This window comes from Gasterosteus aculeatus, chromosome 6 (genome assembly GCF_964276395.1).
Source record: "Gasterosteus aculeatus chromosome 6, fGasAcu3.hap1.1, whole genome shotgun sequence".
NCBI classification, from domain to species: Eukaryota; Metazoa; Chordata; class Actinopteri; order Perciformes; family Gasterosteidae; genus Gasterosteus; species Gasterosteus aculeatus.
This window is the reverse complement of record NC_135693.1, coordinates 4,880,128-4,897,259: the sequence shown is the minus strand read 5'-3', so window position 1 is coordinate 4,897,259 and position 17,132 is coordinate 4,880,128. Positions and strand designations below refer to the sequence as shown.

Here is a 17,132-nt window from a genome sequence, read left to right as displayed (position 1 = left end):
TGAGGTCTTCAGAATTCTTTTTTAATCGAGATTGAAGTAAAATACACATATTCTTGCAAGCAATGGGAAAATAACCGAAAACGATATGCTGCATCATAATAGCTTAAATGTTGTCTTATATATTTCTTTATTTTTTTAATTATAAAACACTTAATAAAAGAAAAAAAGAGCATTCTCTACATTCTGATATCCCCCAAAGGCAGCACACGCACGCCCACAGCGGACCACGTGGTTGAATGCGGAAGCGGGTTGTAAATAGAACTTGACCTCAAAAGCGCGAAATACACGCTGGTTAAACGTGTTCTGTCGTGGCGTTATTGTACGTTACTTACTATACGCGACGTTAATGTACTCGTGGTTCTAATGGATCCTAATCTGCTGTTCTGGAGGAGCGAGGGTCAGGTACCCGTCTACAGCTAATATGATAACCATCATATATTGAATCAATGATTGAATGAAATATATCATGTACATCACGTGTTTCATCATCAGTGATGATATTTCATTCAATCAATGATATTGTCTACTATCTTTTTCAATGCGGCTGCTCCTTTGCTCCCTTACAGTCGCTCCTCAGCCGGCTACAGATCTGGTTTAACCTCCTTGATCCTACTGTCCTGCTTTCCTCTGACGTGAGTAGCGTGGTCTCATGCTGAGAGGAGGGCAAGATCATGTGCTTAATGTGGGTTTCTCCTCAGGCTGAAATAAAAAACGCCCACGTTCTTCTTGGAAGTGGACAGAAGTTAAATGAAAAGGTTGGTTTTGTTTTTAAGGATCTTAATCATCTTTATGAACCTGCGATAATTGTATTGAAAGCCGTTTGTTCTGTTTCTTGCTCCAGGATGGACACGCACAGACCCTCTCACTTGTAAGTCTTGCAGGAAATAAGTAACTAAGATGCAGTCTCTGAATAGATCTGAATTCAGCTGTAATTAATGACAGCCCCTCTTAGGTTGGTTCATCTTAATACTGTTGTGTGGATCAGAGTCTGGTTTTTGCCTTCAGACACATTTATCTTTGAATATTTATAAAAAGAGAACATTTCCTTAATTGAGAATGCATTTTTCATGTGTTTATATCTGACAGTTGAATGTGTTATATGTGTCCATGAGTTGGGACTTTAACGCGCTGCTCTGTGTTTACAGTCGTCCGTCCACGCCGACTCTGGCGCTGTTCTTCCACTCATTTTCCGCCCTCCAGGTAACTAGGAGGTAGTTAATTTATGTCCGCAACAGGTATAGACTCTAAAAGGGCAGTAAAATGTACAAAAATACCAATCCCATCACTTCTGTCATTTTCTTTCCAGCACTGATGCCAATATCTGCTCCTCTGGTACGTTTGTTATCCCATGAATCTAAACTGACACTTGGTTCGTTATGACTATGTGAAACAAACATCTTTTTCAGGTGGTTGCCAGCCTTTTACCACACAGCAGCATCAAACCCGCTTTGTTTTGGCAGGTATGGAGTTATGTTCATCATATTGAAAAGATTAAAAAAAGTTTACATTAATACTGACATAATCTGGATTATTTCAGTTTTTGCTGCATAGTTATAGTGCTGGGTTCAACTATGCAAACAGAAACTCTTCATCGGAGGAGGTAATACATTAAATATATATTTATATATACATACATACACACAGAAACAATGTATGCATTTTCAAACATGGGTTTCTGCCTCTCTTGATTGTCTTTATCTCTCCCCTGCAGAGCAACAACACGTCTTTGAAACAGCTGCTGCTGATCGCTGGGACCGTTTCCTATGCAACATGTGCAGGGGTGTGTAAGACCTGATTGAACTATTGTGCCTTGTCGATTAAAGTTCACTTGAAACACTACAATGTTTGAATAAAAAAAAAAAAAAATGCTTCTTCTTTTCCTTCATTTATTTCAGGCCCTTCCTCAAATTTTCATCAACCGACTTGGTGTAAGGAGCGCACCAATCCAAACTTTGTTTAGGTCGATACTACCGATCCCACTCTGCGGCAAGTATTTATCTCGGAAACGTAAAAATACTTTATCAAGAGCTCGGCGACAGTGTGTCATACATCTGAATCCTTTTACATGCCAGATATCGCACAAAGCCAGACACCAAATGCTCCATTGTTTGCTGATGTTCTTGTGATTTAATAGTGAATGAGCCAGCGTGCGTCCCGTACTAACTCCATGTTGTGTGACTCTCTCCAGCTGTGCTGGCCTTCTTCAATGTGTACATTGTCAGAAGCGGGGAGTCAGAAAGTGGGATCCAAGTGTTCGACCCCAATGGAACTCCTGTCGGCCTCTCTAAGGCAGCGGGAGACAAGGTAAAACGGCAAATGCACCAAAATAGCTCTACTCGTTGAAAACAAGCAGCGTTACGCATTTATCTTTTTGTTCAGGCTGTGAGGGAAACCGCATTGTCAAGAGCGGCACTGTTTGGTACAACCGCTGCTGTTCCTAATCTCCTGCTTTTGCTCCTACAGAGGTCAGGCCCTTTGTTTTTTACATTTAGCTCACCTGGTCAAATGGTCAGACTTCACCACGTAGATTTCCCTTCACAGGACCAGACTTTTCCAGAGGAGCGCTCTGCTGGCCGCTCCAGTCCGGCACATCAGCGCCGCCTTGGTTCTGGGGATGATGATCCCCGTCTCGTTCAGTCTCTTCCCGCAACTGGGAACGGTAAGACTCGCGATCCTGCGGCACGGTGGCGTTTTTCCACGCGAAGAACTCCGCTGACGTTGACCTCGTTTTACAGATCGAGAAGGACAACGTGGAGGAGGAGCTGCAGGCCGCAGCGGACGGGGGGCCGTTTTACTACCACAGAGGACTCTGAGCAGCAGTTTCACGTGGAAACTAAATCAAAATCCATGATGCCGTCACTGGACGGGGGGACGGGGACAGTAAACGTCTTCTTTGACATCATGTCGCTGAACGTGAACCATATGTGACAGAGTGCATTATGGTTCTAAACTGTTAAAAAAACAAAAAACTTTTTGATAGTAAATTTATTTTGCTGGAATATTCCATGTTTTCATACATATGAAATATTACATCAATCCATGAAAATACATTTAGTTTTCAAAGTTAGATTTTACATTATATCTATGTATTGCACTCGGTCTTATCTGGAATACTGTGGCCCAAAATCATCATCTTGGCAATGTGGTTGAACGTGTACTAATTACACATTGATTAGTAAACCTGACGGTACGACGCAGTAAAGATATGAGATATAAATCAACGTGGACACGGAAGCACCAGTTGTTATTTGATCAGCTGCAGATTGATGAGAAAGTTATTCACCGTATAAAAGTTCAAGAACAAACACCTTTTTTGTAATTGTGTCAATAGTAAAATACAAAATGACAGTTTAAAAAAATGGCTATTGCAGTTGTGATCTGATACCCACATAATGCAGTTTGTTACACCGCAGACGTTTCAGCTGGTCACTGTGTACTATGAGGGGCGCAGGTACGCATGGATGATGCGTGTGAGCACTGTGGAGTGAGCTTACATCTGGAACGCACCAGATGTTCCCAATGAGAGCGACAAACACTGGCTCGTTATTAGAGGACAAAGCAAGCATTATCTAGGACTTTAATTTGATTTGCTGACAGTCCAAAACAGTCAAATGAGCAGCAGCTCATCCGCCTGTGACTCCGAGCTCACGGGTTCACGCTGAAGGCAAACAAGACAGTAATATGTGCTCTCATTTTAAACAAAAAGACCGGCCATTTCTAAAAACGGCTGGTCACTTATCATTTTTAGTAAATGTAATCTCAAACAGTGCATTTGCTGAGAGCTATTTTCAGCGTTTGATTAATACACATTTGTTGATGACTCTAAACTGACCACTGTGGCCATTTCACATTTGACAACCGTTTTATATCCGTAAGAGCTGCTCAGCAGCCGCCAAATGAAAGAGGAAGTTCTCTGTGGCCGGAGGGAAATGATGCTGCTTTAAACCTTCCAGTGTGATTTTAGAGTCTTCACATTTGTCAGCAAGGGCCATTAAGTTGGCAAGGATCTCTTTTGTCTTGACAGAAATATCCTGTGAATGGATGTGTGATCATCAGGTTAGATTCAGGACCACTTAAGAACATTTGGGGATTGAATTATGGCCATTTGTGCTTCGTGGAAACACTCACCTTAATGACCTGACTATCTGACCTCTCGACGTCCTCTGCAGACTGGACAATAAGGTGGCCGATGTCCTTGTGCAACTTCCCCATCGCCATAGACTCTGTGGTGGGATACTTAACATGAGTCCGAGGGAAACGCTGCCCAACACGCCAAGGAACATACTGCGCGCTCGCTTTGATCACACCGTACCTTTGGCACTCTGGGATACCGTGATGACGCCGTCTGGCAGGTTCACGTACACATCGAACAAATCCAATCTGTTGCTCACCTCCGGATCCACAAAACCTGCTACATATCCTGCAGAGAGAGCCAAAGTGTTATAAGGTGCATAAACAATTAACTTCCCCACCAGTGCAGATGGCGGCTGAGCCCCGACTGCGAGCAGGCGGAGTGAGAGTGAATAAAGGCGGAGGCAGCCTCACCGGGGCATTTCTTGAGATCCTCTAGTTCAGGATCACTTAGGTGCACATACGGGTGCAGGATGGACCAGTCCTTCCTGTGCCACGTCAGAGTCGGCAGCACTCTGAGGGGAAGCACAGATTGATTTGAGTTTGTCCTTCCAGACAATTATTTTTGGAATTTTAGGTCCTCAATGCACCTTGTAAACTCCAACAGTGCTTCGATCCGAGGGTGATGGACGATGATTCTCTTCTTCAGCATGAGGGCGGTATACAGGATTATGGTCTCCATACCAAACTGAGACACCACATCTAAAGATCGGAATGCATGAGAGTAAACTGACCCACTTTCACCCAGAAAGAGCTCTAGAATGTGGTTGAACCTTGATCCATTTCAGTTCAGTTTGTCAGCATTAGATTGTGGTTAATCACTGCAAGCAAGTGCTTAAACATCAATATATTTTTGTAATGACACCCTTGTAGGACTTATGTGACGGTTGCTTTCATTGTCTCCTGAAACAACAAAACTGTCTTGGATTTCTGCATCAACACCAGAAATGTCACCGAGTTCCTGCTTCATCATCTTTGATTTCTTACCTTTAACGGAACCAGCCAAGTACGCTTTACGAACATCATAATCTTTAATAAGAAATGAGCCATTTTCATCACTCTGGCACATTCCTTTAGTGAGGACGGTGACATACGCCTCCATCATCTTCACCGGGCTGCCGTGTTTGATGTACATCCTTGATAGACAAAAGCATACCGCTCAGATGAAGAACAGACGATCTTAAAAGTGCACAAGCCGTTATATTTGAGCTGAACACTTTACCTGCAGAGTATCCGACTAAGTGCAGCATACTTCTCAGGGTTGAAGTCTTTCGCTGTAACTACTATTGAAAAATGGGTGACCTTGAACGGAGAAAATGGAAGACATGAACAGAACAGAACTCTAAATATTAGATACAAAAGCTGCACGCTGGCCTTTCCTTGCTTTAACTGCGGCAGAGCCTCCGGACGCTGTACCTTGTTTAGCGCTGTGGGTTCCTGCACCTCCACGGTTGTGATGTAGTACCAGGTGCGACAGAACTGGCCGAACACAAAGGTGTGGAAGTCCCGGGCGTCCTGGGTCAGGCAGCACTTGCTGAGCAGGACTTTCCTCAGGTCTGAAGCCACAGAGGGGAAGCACCACACCCACAGAGTGTCTCCATTCACATCTTTCTCTGGGCACGGGAAGACAAACCAAAGCTGCACATCATGTGTAGTCAAAGTGACGGAGATGGACACATACAAAAGATGTCCTCTGACAGGGGGCCGTGAGCCCTGCTGATGAAACACTGATGTCATGTGATTCTCCGAAACGTACAGGGGCGTCAACCGAGCGGCAAGAAGCGACATGCGAGCCGAAACTTACCGATCAATCCGACGCTTAACATAAACTGCGTTTCAGTTGCGGCCATATTCCATACGTTACCTGAAAGAGTTCAGAGTCACACATTAACTGCACATGACACACCAGCCGTCTCCATCTGCGCACGCGAAGTTAACCGTAAGGTACCTTGAGAGCTCCGACTCAGTCCAAATGTGACGCTACGGGCGGTGACACTAATGTGGGTAAAAACTTTCCAGTGGGTCTGGGTGAGATTTACGCTTGTCAACAAACTGTCCTCCCTTCTGTTAAAACCTCTTCCTTCTTCCGGGACTGACGGGTTGTGCTAGAGGAGAAAAGCCGTTGACAACCAATCATATAGCTCGCGGTACCTCTGACGTAATGGGGCGTTCTCGGTCACCGAAAGTATACGACCATGCACACCGGATTAAAATGAAAACTCGCGAAATGACAGCCAATGCTGCTGCTTACACATTTGGATGGGTCAGTCAAATATTGTACATCAGCTGATACACCGGTGCTATTTAAAATACAGAAAGCAATACGTCTATAGGTTTCTAATGTTGTACTGATTTCTTAATTGAATTTGACAGGCTAAAACAAAATATGCAATGTCTCACACACATCACAATACTTTCAGCCTGATCCTAATATTAAAGATCTGTTGTTATTCACTCTCGTGTGAAACAACATGAACATTTGAATATGCAGTTGAGTAAATGGTATGCCCGACATGGTTTGATACGTTTAACGAGGGTTACCAGAACGCACCATTGGTGGCCAGTATACGGGAACTTTGCACAAGCTGAGCTGCCAGGTTTGTAGAAACCCCCATTTATAGGTTTAGCGGTCTCAAACTCTTATTTAGAAAACTCTATTTATTTGATACGTTTAAACAACATGGTGAAAACAACATTTTCACCAATAATACTAACTCAAACACATTAAACATACATTGAGAGAACAAAGACAAGATAAACCAACATAGCATTGTATTGCTAGAAAAGAAATGACAAAATAAGTATAATCTTTGTAATTAAACCTTTATCACATAGTTTAAAGTACCACTTATTTAACCGTTGTGTTGTGTTCATAGTTGTGTTATTCAGCCAGTGTTTGGGGTACTGGCTGAATTTGGGGTTTTCTAAACAAACCAGCGAATATATAATCATTCATAATAATTTGTGATTGTTAGTTTACACATTTCACATAGTAAGGTTGGATCACAATTAAGAAATAGAGCCATTGACACCCTAAATACGCATACATTAAGCTTTAATATCCATTGTAGCTTTTGCTTTCAGACTGAACGGAATTTCTAGTTTTCGCCATTCGTGAAATGAACACTGTGAAAGGGGGATAGCGCTTGAGGCAACCCTAGCTAGGCCGCTCACGAGGTTCATCCTTTCTCAGCCAGCACCTTTGCAGCGGGTGAGTGCGTGGCGTGGATGGACTGGTGAAATTGACCAAAATTCACTCAAGTCAGTAAATTTGAGTTTCACTAAAACGCCACCAACATGCCGGCGTATTTTCAAAGACCAGAGAATGCTCTGAAACGAGCGAACGGTGAGTATAAGTACACCTTCATGTTTCACAAATGTCAGACGTTAATGCTAACTAACGTTAGCTCGTTAGCTGCCCGGGAGATCGAACGCGTCGTCACTATGCAGCAGCGTAGCGAGCCAAGCTAACTGTTAGCCTGAATGGCGGGGAAGCCCTATTGCTCTCGTAGTATTACGGCAGTGTGACGCTAGCCGGCACGGCCGTTATTTGTCCACTGGCCGTTGATTAAGACCAACGGTCAGCCACCCTTTTAGAAATGTAACACATGATGCTGTTGGATGACCGTGTTCACCAGTAATAGCGTTTAAGTGTCATTGTCAGTGACATCTGTGGCAATTTGTTAGCGCTGACTGTTCTGTACTTGCGGCAATAATCTCGCGATCACCGAGCAGCCTGGGCCTAACAAAGTCAGGCTAATTTAGCTAACCACGGCTGTGGGAACGGTGCGAGATGTTCGGGTGTATCACTAACTTAATGCGGTTAATCGGATCGTTGACCTGTCGTGCAGCTTATATTGGTCCGTTTCTCGATGTGTTTACACAGAGTTTCTTGAGGTTGGCAAAAAGCAGCCAGCTTTGGATGTTTTGTACGATGTCATCAAGAGCAAGAAGCATCGAACATGGCAGAAGATCCACGAGCCCATCATGCTCAAGTACCTGGAGCTGTGCGTGGATCTTCGCAAGAGCCACCTGGCTAAGGAGGGCCTCTACCAGTACAAGAACATCTGCCAGCAGGTGTGTGAGGAGAAATGGGGGATGTTGCACAGATCGGGAGGTTTTTGTTGTTTTACAGAGATGGTTTAATGTCTTTCTTTGCTTTCAGGTGAATATCAAATCTCTGGAGGATGTGGTTAGGGCTTACCTGAAGCTGGCGGAGGAGAAGACTGAGACAGCCAAGGGGGAGTCCCAGCAGATGGTCCTGGACATCGAGGATCTGGATAACATCCAGACTCCTGAAAGGTGAGCATACGCTAAAGGGTCTTTAACATTATAGAGGAACTAAATTGTTGTCTGATTGCAGTCAGATGATTGTGTGTCACACAGTACACTGACAGTTCAATTTGAAAGAGGGCTCATCGTGATTATAAGATTAGTGAATGTAATAATATTTTACTGTGGTACAACATTTGCATACTCATAAGTGCCACGTAACAGAAAAGTGATGTGATTTAATAAACCTGTAGACTTGAGTTGTTCTATCATATACCGTAACCCTCTAATTCTGAATATCCACCTGTTATTTATCACAACTTGCATAATGTAAATATTTACTGATCATCAGGCTTTTTGGTCCACATTAGTCATTTGTTTTGCTCCATGTTGCCCGGCACGAGAACACAAGGTAATTGGCATGTTATTGATGATTTCTACGTGGATTATTAACCTTGAGCTTGTTGTGACTTAAGTGTCCTACTGAGTGCTGTGAGTGGAGAGGACACTCAGGATCGTACCGATCGCCTGCTTCTCACCCCCTGGGTAAAGTTTCTGTGGGAGTCGTACCGCCAGTGCCTGGACCTGTTGAGGAACAACTCCAAGGTGGAGCGCCTGTACCATGACATCGCCCAGCAAGGTAGTCACTCACGCTGAATACCTGTTTCCACTAGTAATAACTGCATTTCAATACATTTTTTTATTTTTATTTCAATGTAAGCATTATACTACGTGGATCTAGTCCTACAGAAATTAATGATAAAAATTAAACTGTACATTGAATGTTGAATGTTACTACGTCCTGTAAATTATATCTGGTGTTGTTTTTTTCCGCAGCATTCAAGTTCTGCCTTCAGTACACCCGTAAAGCAGAATTCCGCAAGCTGTGCGACAACCTGCGTATGCATCTGGGTCAGATCCAGCGTCACCACAACCAGAGCACCGCCATCAACCTGAACAACCCTGAAAGTCAGTCTATGCACCTGGAGACACGCCTGGTGCAGCTGGACAGCGCCATTAGCATGGAGCTCTGGCAGGTCTGTCCACCTAACACAAAATCACTCAAAGCTCAATATCTTCATCCATGCACATTTAAATGCACTTACTGAAAATGTAATTGTTTAAAAGAAAGTAGTCAACCGTATTGTTTAATATAGTGTATTACATGTGGCAACAGAAATACTGTATTGTCCTCCGGTGTAATATCGATCTGTCACATGGTCAAAGCGTAGATGTGGTTACTAATCTAGCACTGTTTTGTCTTTTTCCAGGAAGCATTCAAGGCTGTGGAAGACATCCATGGCCTGTTTGCTCTTTCCAAGAAGCCCCCCAAACCCCAGTTGATGGCCAACTATTACAACAAGGTGTCTACTGTGTTCTGGAAATCTGGAAATGCTCTCTTCCACGCTTGCACCCTCCACCGTCTCTATCACTTGTCAAGGGAGATGCGCAAGAATTTGACCCAAGATGAGATGCAGAGGTATAGTATTCATTATCGGTACAGCAGTGCACACATTTCTCTCTAGTAGTGACAAATTGGTTAAGGATACTTTCGTTCGATCTTCAGGATGTCCACCAGAGTTCTCCTGGCCACACTGTCTATTCCCATCACCCCGGAGCGCACTGACATTGCTCGGCTGCTGGACATGGACGGCATCATTGTAGAGAAACACCGCCGGCTGGCCACCCTGCTGGGCCTGCAGTCTCCTCCAACCCGGCAGAGTCTCATCAATGATATGGTACATCATCAGGTTTTCGGTTTGACCAAAGCCCCTCTGGTACAAATACTGTTGATTCATATTTGCATTGACATATTTGCACAAATGTATATTTATGTTTGCATTCTAGGTGAGATTTAACTTGCTGCAGTATGTTGTACCTGATATCAAAGAACTGTACAACTGGCTTGAAGTCGACTTTCATCCTCTGAAGCTGAGTGGAAGAGTTACAAAGGTAAACAATCTTTGACCACCAGCTTGTTAATATGTAATACATACAATCCATTTTGGTAGTCTGTGTATAATATTTACTAGATTGAAAATGGTCCACTCAGGATATGCTAAATAACTTCTCTTCTTTCAGGTGCTGAACTGGGTGAAAGACCAAGCTGATAAGGAATCTGATCTGCAGCAATACGTCCCTCACCTGCAGAGTAATACCATCCTGAGGCTCCTGCAACAGGTAATTATCTTCAGCCTTTTTGATTCCCCCGATATGCTGTCCTAAAGCACAGAAACAATGTAACGCTAGAAATCTCATTATTCTTCATCCATCCATTCTTAGGTTGCACAGATCTATCAAAGCATCGAGTTCACTCGTCTGGCCTCTCTAGTTCCATTCGTGGACCCTTTCCAGCTAGAGCGCTCCATTGTGGATGCGGCCCGCCACTGTGATCTGCAGGTAAGGCCAAGACCAAGAGAGTGGATTCTGGATGCTTTGACTAATTGATAAAATAACTACTTATCAACCAACAATAGTCTTATTACAGTGTTCACATATCCAACATTTCTTTTTTCCCCTGAAGGTCCGTATCGACCACTCCTCTCGAACTCTCAGCTTTGGCTCTGACCTGAACTACTCGACCAAAGAGGATGCCCCGGTTGGTCCTTTCCTGCAGAATATGCCCTCGGAGCAGATAAGGAACCAGCTGACTGCCATGTCTGCTTCTTTGGCCAAAGCCATCCAGGTCATCAAGCCTGCCTCCATCCTGGTGAGTTAAGCCCATTACTGAGCTCTCCTAACTAGACGCACAGATCAACAATGCTAACAGACACATGCACGTATTTCCATGTGGTATTAAAAGTTGTAACTGGCTTCACAATTAGTGTCTTTTGGCACGTTCTTTTATTCTCCAACTCAAAGCTGCATTTAAAAAAAAAGTTTTTTTCATTTCTCAGCGAGAGCGTGAGGAGCAGAACCAGCTCGCCATTGCTGCCTATGCGAAAAATGCCCGCAAGGATCACACGCGCATCCTGGCTCGTAGGCAGACCATCGAGGAGCGCAAGGAGCGCCTGGAGAGCCTGAACATTCAGCGTGAGAAGGAGGAGCTGGAGCAGCGGGAAGCGGAGTTGCAGAAGGTTCGCAAAGCAGAGGAGGAGCGTCTGCGCCAGGAGGCCAAAGAGCGGGAGAAGGAGCGCATCATGCAGGAGCACGAGCAGATCAAGAAGAAGACTGTCCGTGAGCGGCTGGAACAGATCAAGAAGACTGAACTTGGAGCCAAGGCCTTTAAGGATATTGATATCGAGGTAAAATGTAGATTGCTCTTTAGTTTGTATTCCATATTTCCAAAATGTATAAGTGTAAGATTGAATAAAAGGAGAGACTAACAAATGTTTCTTGTGCAGGACCTTGAGGAGCTGGATCCTGACTTCATCATGGCCAAACAGGTGGAGCAGCTGGAGAAGGAGAAGAGGGAACTTCAGGAGCGTCTGAAGAACCAGGAGAAGAAGGTAACTGAGCGATCAGGATCAGTGAAAACATCAGTCACCCATGTGGGAATTGGCGACTAATGCAGCTTTCTCTCTAGATTGACTACTTTGAGAGGGCAAAACGTCTGGAGGAGATTCCTCTTATCAAAAAGGCTTACGAAGAGCAGCGCATCAAGGACATGGAACTGTGGGAGCTCCAGGAGGAAGAAAGGGTATTTAGAAAAATGGAACACTGATCAAAAGAAATGTGATACACCCAGATGAGGATCTACAATTACAGTCTTCCTTCTTTTTTTTTATTAGATCAGTAACATGCAGGTCGAACGGGAGAAGGCTCTGGAGCACAAGAAGCGCATGTCCAGGATGATGGAGGACAAAGAAAGCTTCTTGTCCACAATAACTGCTGCCCGCAGCTTCATTTATGAGGTAAGATCCTCAGCATGGAGTGAGCCGGCCGGAGGCTGGTTTAGTTGCATCTCCTTCAGCAGGCCGAGGAAGCCGGTCTTAACACGCCTTATAAAGTCAGTGGGGAAACCCAAACTGCTTTCCTTGAGGTTCTATGAGCACAGCTCCTGGGCCTTAAAATTCAAATCCAGGTGAACTTGAGTGTCCCCTGCTGGTACAGCACGGTAATGGCTTCTGCACAGAGGCGATGCGGTTTCTAGAGCACAGAGGCAGGAACACTCTTGACTGTGGTTTCAAATTCTCCATTGTGTCTTTGAAGGAAAAATTGAGTGCTTTCGAGGAACGCTTGGTGGAGGAGAGGAAGAAGCGCATGGAGGAAAGGAAGAGGCAGCGCAAAGAGGACAGGCGCAACACTTTTTACCGTAACAAGGAGGAAGAGGCACAGCGGATCCACGAGGAGCAACTCAAGAAAGGTATTTATAGAACACTCTAAGGACAGGCGTCAGTGGTTAGTTCAACTGAGAGTTGGCTCTGACTTTTAAAAGGAAGGTGAAGTTGGACGTGATGTAATGTCCGACTTCACCTTCCTTCCAAAGTTTTGCAGCCACTCCACAGAATGTCAGCTCCGGCCCAGTGCCAAAGCTCTTACTCTACCGCAATCTGAACATGTCATCCTCCCCTTTTTTTTATACAGAGCGGGAGGACCGTGAACGCGTGGAAAACGAGCAGCGTGAGGAGGAGGAGAGGGAGTACCAGGAGCGTCTGCGCAAGCTCGAGGAGCAGGAAAAGAAACAGCTCGCTCGTCAACTGGAGATCGAGGAGCGAGAACGCCGTCGTGAGGAGGAGAAGAGGATCCCTACTGAGGAGAAAGCCAAGGTGAATATCTGCTTCTGTTTCAGTTGACATACAGTTGACTATTATACAAGTATGAAGGGGGGGGGAATTACAAGTAATTGATTCAAGATGTTTTATTTTACGGCCTTTTGAAATGTATATGAATCTTGTAAAATGAGTAACGCTTACACCTGTGTTTACATATTGCAACTTAACGATTCCTTTCTGTATAACAACAATTTATCACAATAGTTTGTGATATTGTCCCATAATATCACATGTGTAATATCACGCACACACACGCACAAAAGTTTAAGTACTGAGTGTGAAGTAATGACTACAGGCTAAAATATACACGCCTTGTAGGGACAAATGACTGACAACCAGTCTTGATCAATTGGTTTTGTTTATACAGGATTGGGCCGACAAGGAAGGAGAGAAGGAGGAGGGAGGATGGAGGAAGCGTACGGACGGAGGGGATTCAGAGTGGCGTCGTCCTGTGCCTGACCGGTAGGTTTTGGTAATGCAATCAAACTTGATTTCCTTTTAACTACGCAAGACTTCTCTAACTGCAGCCGTGCTCTCTAGAGCGGAGTGGAGACAAGAGGGCCGCGAAGATGACAAAGAGGGCGCTGAAGGGACCTTCAGACGAGAAGGTCTTCGCCGGGGCGGAGATGACCGAGGTCCTCGCCGAGGCTTTGATGATGATAGAGTCCCACGCCGGGGCGCTGATGATGACCGTGGCCCGCGCAGAGGTTTCGACGAGGACCGCCCGAGGCGTGCCTTTGACGACGACCGTCCTTTCAGGCGTGGCTTTGAGGATGACCGAGGTCCCCGTAGAGGCATGGAGGACTCCAGAGGTTCCAGGCGTGGGGCCGACGATGACTGGGGTCCCAGAAGAGGAGGGGATGACGAGAGGGGTGGAAGGAGAGGCATGGACGATGGGCCGCGCCGTGGTGCGGACGTCGACGACGGCAAAGCCTGGAAGCCCCTGAGCCGACCTGGTAAGCCTGCAGCCAGCAGCGGTGTCTTTTTCAATACGAAGACTGCTGAGCAGCCGTGTGCTTAGATTAGATGGCTCGTTTAACGGGAGGATGTGCTAATGCTTTAGCTACAGGTGGCTGGCGTGAACGGGAGAAGGCCAGAGAGGACAGCTGGGGTCCTCCACGTAACAACGCCAGTGAGGACAAGGACGATAAAGTCGAGGAGAAACACAGAGAAGACCTCAGAGACCGCCGCCCACCCAGGTGGGCCTAAAAACACCTACATAGTGTATTTATTTTTGCTTTTGTAAAAAAATGAAGTTATCACAGAGACGTTTTTACCACAATCTATTCACAGAGAGGAGAATACTTGGAGGAGGCCAGGCACAGAGGAAGGAGGGAGCTGCTGGAGAGACTCTGAGCCTCGTGTAGTTCGCCGCGAGGAGCCCCGTGTAGAGCGCCGCGAGGAGCCCCGTGTAGAGCGCCGCGAGGAGCCCCGTGTAGAGCGCCGCGAGGAGCCCCGTGTAGAGCGCCGCGAGGAGCCCCGTGTAGAGCGCCGCGAGGAGCCTCGTGTAGAGCGCCGCGAGGAGCCCCGTGAGGAGCCTCGTGTAGAGCCTCGTATAGAGCCTCGTGAGGAGCCCCGCGAAGTCAGAGCCCCACCCAAAGAACAAGAGGAGGGTAAGTGTGATTTAAGATACAACCAAAATATCCATACCAGGGCTTCACCTGAACGGGCCCCTAGAATATGTGACATTGTTAAAGGCTGCGGGACGGAAAACATGTCAACGTCATGTTCATATTGAAATGTAGCTTTTATTCAAGAAAACCTTTAGCGACATGTAAGGTACAAATGTGTATTTTACCTTCAGCACAATGACTGTGATCCTAACATTGTAGCAGTCATCAGACACACTTCGCACAACTGTATCAATTATACAGAGCTTGCAAATGGTCCCCAAATAACTAAATAGAACAAATCACTCCTAAAGGCCGGCGCATGCTTCTGCGCTTGCGTCGATGCACTCGTTTCAATTCATGGTTCTGCGTGTGTTGCAGAGCAATTCACCGCTAGAACAACAGGCGGAGTGACGTGTTGTGTTGAAGACGACCTAGAGAGTCACGTCTATTTATTTATTTGTTTATTTATTTATCCTAGACTTTATTGCCCCGAGCATCGCCACTGCTGCTTTTCATCGCGGACATTTTCCTTCACAACTTTGTGCACCTCTTGACCGGAAAACCGGCGTTTGCGGCGATCTCCCTCCGTGAATCCAACCTGCTTCTACAACCGGCCAATGACGGCTTGTATAAGCGTCATATTTGCGCATTTCTTCTGACAAAAGTTCTTAAATCTGCTCCGATCTCTTTGTTTTAATAATGGCGATATCGGGCTATGAAAGCAGAAATGTGAGACTCCGTAAATGATGTAGTTAGCGGACTAATCGCAGCCTGGTGCGCTGCGGGAGGTTTGCGTTGCTTTCGACGCAAGCCTAGAAAAATGGCTCGACACACGCAAGGACGCAAGGAGGTGTGAAAAGCGACGCAAGGGACACACAAGGGGGGCTTACGTCTGCGTCGCTCTGAAAACGCAGAAGCATAAATCCGGCTTATTTCGGTGTTCCACCTAGCACTATTTTGTCTTGACAAAACAACAACGCTACATGAAGGGGTTATATTGAGCCAGCAGAGGTCGCTGTTCCCTTTTTTTGCTGATGTGGAAAGTGTCAGAGATACCATGGGGGATAAATATAAACGCATTAATCTATGCGATTAATGTGGCCACGTTTAATGCAACAAAATATTTCAACGTAGTTAATGTACCTCTTCTTTACTTCCGGAAGCTGACCGTGGAAACGAAGCGGCCGCTGGCTGCAGTCAGTTACATCCGAGAAAGCAAGACAGCAGCTCACGATAAACATTTTTTTAAAACATTTAATAGTAACAACAAAATTCATTAATCGATTAATTAATTTTTCAAAATGTGTGATTAATTATTATTTTTTAAATCTTGACTGCTCTAATAATTTATTATAAGAAAAAAATTAGGTCTTAAACTAGAGTTGTGAATCAACATGTTGTGATGAGCATAATTGTTTCCATAGGAAGTTCTTGGCGCCGTGGAGGCGAGGAGAAGCGGGAGGAGCGCCCCAGAGACGAGCAGCGTGAGCCTGAGGCGGAGCCTGAAGGAGACAAGGGTTGGCGTACCGACAAAGACGCCCGCCGCATCAAGAACGAGACAGATGATGACGGCTGGACCACTGTACGCCGCTGAGTCACTTCCTCTCAGCCGGTTAGCCACAGTGGTGAATTCTGATACTCATTTGGGATATTCCTTTGTATGACATCTTTGTAGACAGTAGTTTTCCTGAAGATGATTTTCTAATTAATCTTTAATTTTGACATCCAGCTGTTTTGAACCAGAGGCTCCTAACACCATCAACCAATATACCTTTATGCATTTAGTTCACCTGTCAATGTACACATGACTGTGGTATCATTACCTTGCATTGAAAAAGTGAAATTGAATAAAAAAAACATTGTTCCTGCTCAAACTTTCAGTGCATCACCAACTGCCTCTTTTTAATAAATGCTCTTTACAAGGATGATGTTATATTATGCCACAGATCTACAACTCTTGTAATAGCAATGACCAGGAACGTGTCATCTGCTCCGGTGATCTCTGCGCTCTATCTATTTCAACCTGAACTAGGTGAATTTACATCTCCATGTGCATGCTTAGAGTATTCAATTGGTCTCGCCTCATATCCAGTGTGTGTGGTTCTATCTTGCTGCAATTAATGGGATCAAACCAGGTTGCATGTGTACAGATAAAGCCTTTATTAATAAAGATGTTTGCTCACCACCCATTGTTGATTTGGTCTTGAATACTATGGCGCCATTGAAGATCGCAGCACTCTCATCTATAGCCTGGTGCCCAACACAAAGCTACTTGGCCCATTGTGGGAGTCAGAGGATAAACCTGCACAAAAACAGTTTGATTTGAGTGACGCTTCTGAAAATGTGTTCCAGTATCTGTATTAGGCCACATACGATTTTCACCCTTCCAGACTACCTTTGA

General features: G+C 45.1%; 3 protein-coding genes across 6 annotated transcripts; 2 read left to right on the top strand and 1 right to left on the bottom strand.

Annotated features, from left to right (window-relative positions):
• The first annotated feature begins 27 nt into the window (after positions 1-27).
• Positions 28-3,359, top strand: sfxn4 (sideroflexin 4). 3 transcript variants are annotated; one of them, XM_040177787.2, is made up of 14 exons: positions 28-402; positions 567-632; positions 699-755; positions 842-868; positions 1,146-1,200; positions 1,307-1,332; positions 1,407-1,460; positions 1,538-1,600; positions 1,712-1,780; positions 1,896-1,986; positions 2,189-2,304; positions 2,380-2,465; positions 2,542-2,659; positions 2,736-3,359. In XM_040177787.2, the coding sequence occupies exons 1-14, from the start codon at positions 364-366 to the stop codon at positions 2,811-2,813; spliced, it is 945 nt and encodes a 314-aa protein (XP_040033721.2). In that variant the 5' UTR covers positions 28-363; the 3' UTR covers positions 2,814-3,359. The 3 variants fall into 3 exon arrangements, with proteins under 3 accessions (XP_040033721.2, XP_077960667.1, XP_077960668.1); XM_078104541.1 differs by lacking the exon at positions 1,307-1,332 and having other exon boundaries at positions 204-402; XM_078104542.1 differs by lacking the exon at positions 1,307-1,332 and having other exon boundaries at positions 213-397.
• Positions 2,971-6,266, bottom strand: dennd10 (DENN domain containing 10). Of its 2 annotated transcripts, XM_040177784.2 has the most exons (10): positions 6,080-6,266; positions 5,936-5,995; positions 5,548-5,744; positions 5,354-5,433; positions 5,119-5,267; positions 4,722-4,833; positions 4,546-4,646; positions 4,313-4,420; positions 4,129-4,223; positions 2,971-4,031 (listed from the first exon to the last, which is right to left on the bottom strand). In XM_040177784.2, the coding sequence occupies exons 2-10, from the start codon at positions 5,979-5,981 to the stop codon at positions 3,864-3,866; spliced, it is 1,056 nt and encodes a 351-aa protein (XP_040033718.2). In that variant the 5' UTR covers positions 5,982-5,995; positions 6,080-6,266; the 3' UTR covers positions 2,971-3,863. The 2 variants fall into 2 exon arrangements, with proteins under 2 accessions (XP_040033718.2, XP_077960665.1); XM_078104539.1 differs by lacking the exons at positions 5,936-5,995; positions 6,080-6,266 and having other exon boundaries at positions 5,548-5,929.
• A 954-nt stretch (positions 6,267-7,220) lies between these two features.
• On the top strand, positions 7,221-16,916 carry eif3s10 (eukaryotic translation initiation factor 3, subunit 10 (theta)). Its single transcript, XM_040177760.2, has 22 exons — positions 7,221-7,477; positions 8,018-8,208; positions 8,297-8,433; positions 8,880-9,043; positions 9,241-9,440; positions 9,675-9,883; positions 9,971-10,142; positions 10,252-10,356; positions 10,486-10,584; positions 10,687-10,803; positions 10,928-11,113; positions 11,301-11,648; positions 11,748-11,852; positions 11,930-12,043; positions 12,135-12,257; positions 12,556-12,709; positions 12,931-13,112; positions 13,486-13,580; positions 13,659-14,074; positions 14,182-14,317; positions 14,412-14,731; positions 16,156-16,916. Exons 1-22 carry the CDS (start codon positions 7,429-7,431, stop codon positions 16,323-16,325), a joined length of 3,792 nt encoding a protein of 1,263 aa, XP_040033694.2. The 5' UTR covers positions 7,221-7,428; the 3' UTR covers positions 16,326-16,916.
• Positions 16,917-17,132: the final 216 nt, after the last annotated feature.

Coding starts and splice junctions, on each gene's coding strand:
- sfxn4 (XM_040177787.2), top strand. CDS start 364: ATGGATCCTAATCTGCTGTTCTGGAGGAGCGAGGGTCAG. Junction 1,987..2,188: donor ACTACCGATCCCACTCTGCG/GCAAGTATTTAT, acceptor GACTCTCTCCAG/CTGTGCTGGCCTTCTTCAAT. Junction 2,466..2,541: donor CTGCTTTTGCTCCTACAGAG/GTCAGGCCCTTT, acceptor TTCCCTTCACAG/GACCAGACTTTTCCAGAGGA.
- dennd10 (XM_078104539.1), bottom strand. CDS start 5,919: ATGTCGCTTCTTGCCGCTCGGTTGACGCCCCTGTACGTTTCGGAGAAT. Junction 4,834..5,118: donor CTTGGCTGGTTCCGTTAAAG/GTAAGAAATCAA, acceptor TCCGATCTTTAG/ATGTGGTGTCTCAGTTTGGT. Junction 4,647..4,721: donor GCACTGTTGGAGTTTACAAG/GTGCATTGAGGA, acceptor GCTTCCCCTCAG/AGTGCTGCCGACTCTGACGT.
- eif3s10 (XM_040177760.2), top strand. CDS start 7,429: ATGCCGGCGTATTTTCAAAGACCAGAGAATGCTCTGAAACGAGCGAAC. Junction 8,209..8,296: donor ACAAGAACATCTGCCAGCAG/GTGTGTGAGGAG, acceptor CTTTGCTTTCAG/GTGAATATCAAATCTCTGGA. Junction 13,113..13,485: donor CTACTGAGGAGAAAGCCAAG/GTGAATATCTGC, acceptor TTGTTTATACAG/GATTGGGCCGACAAGGAAGG.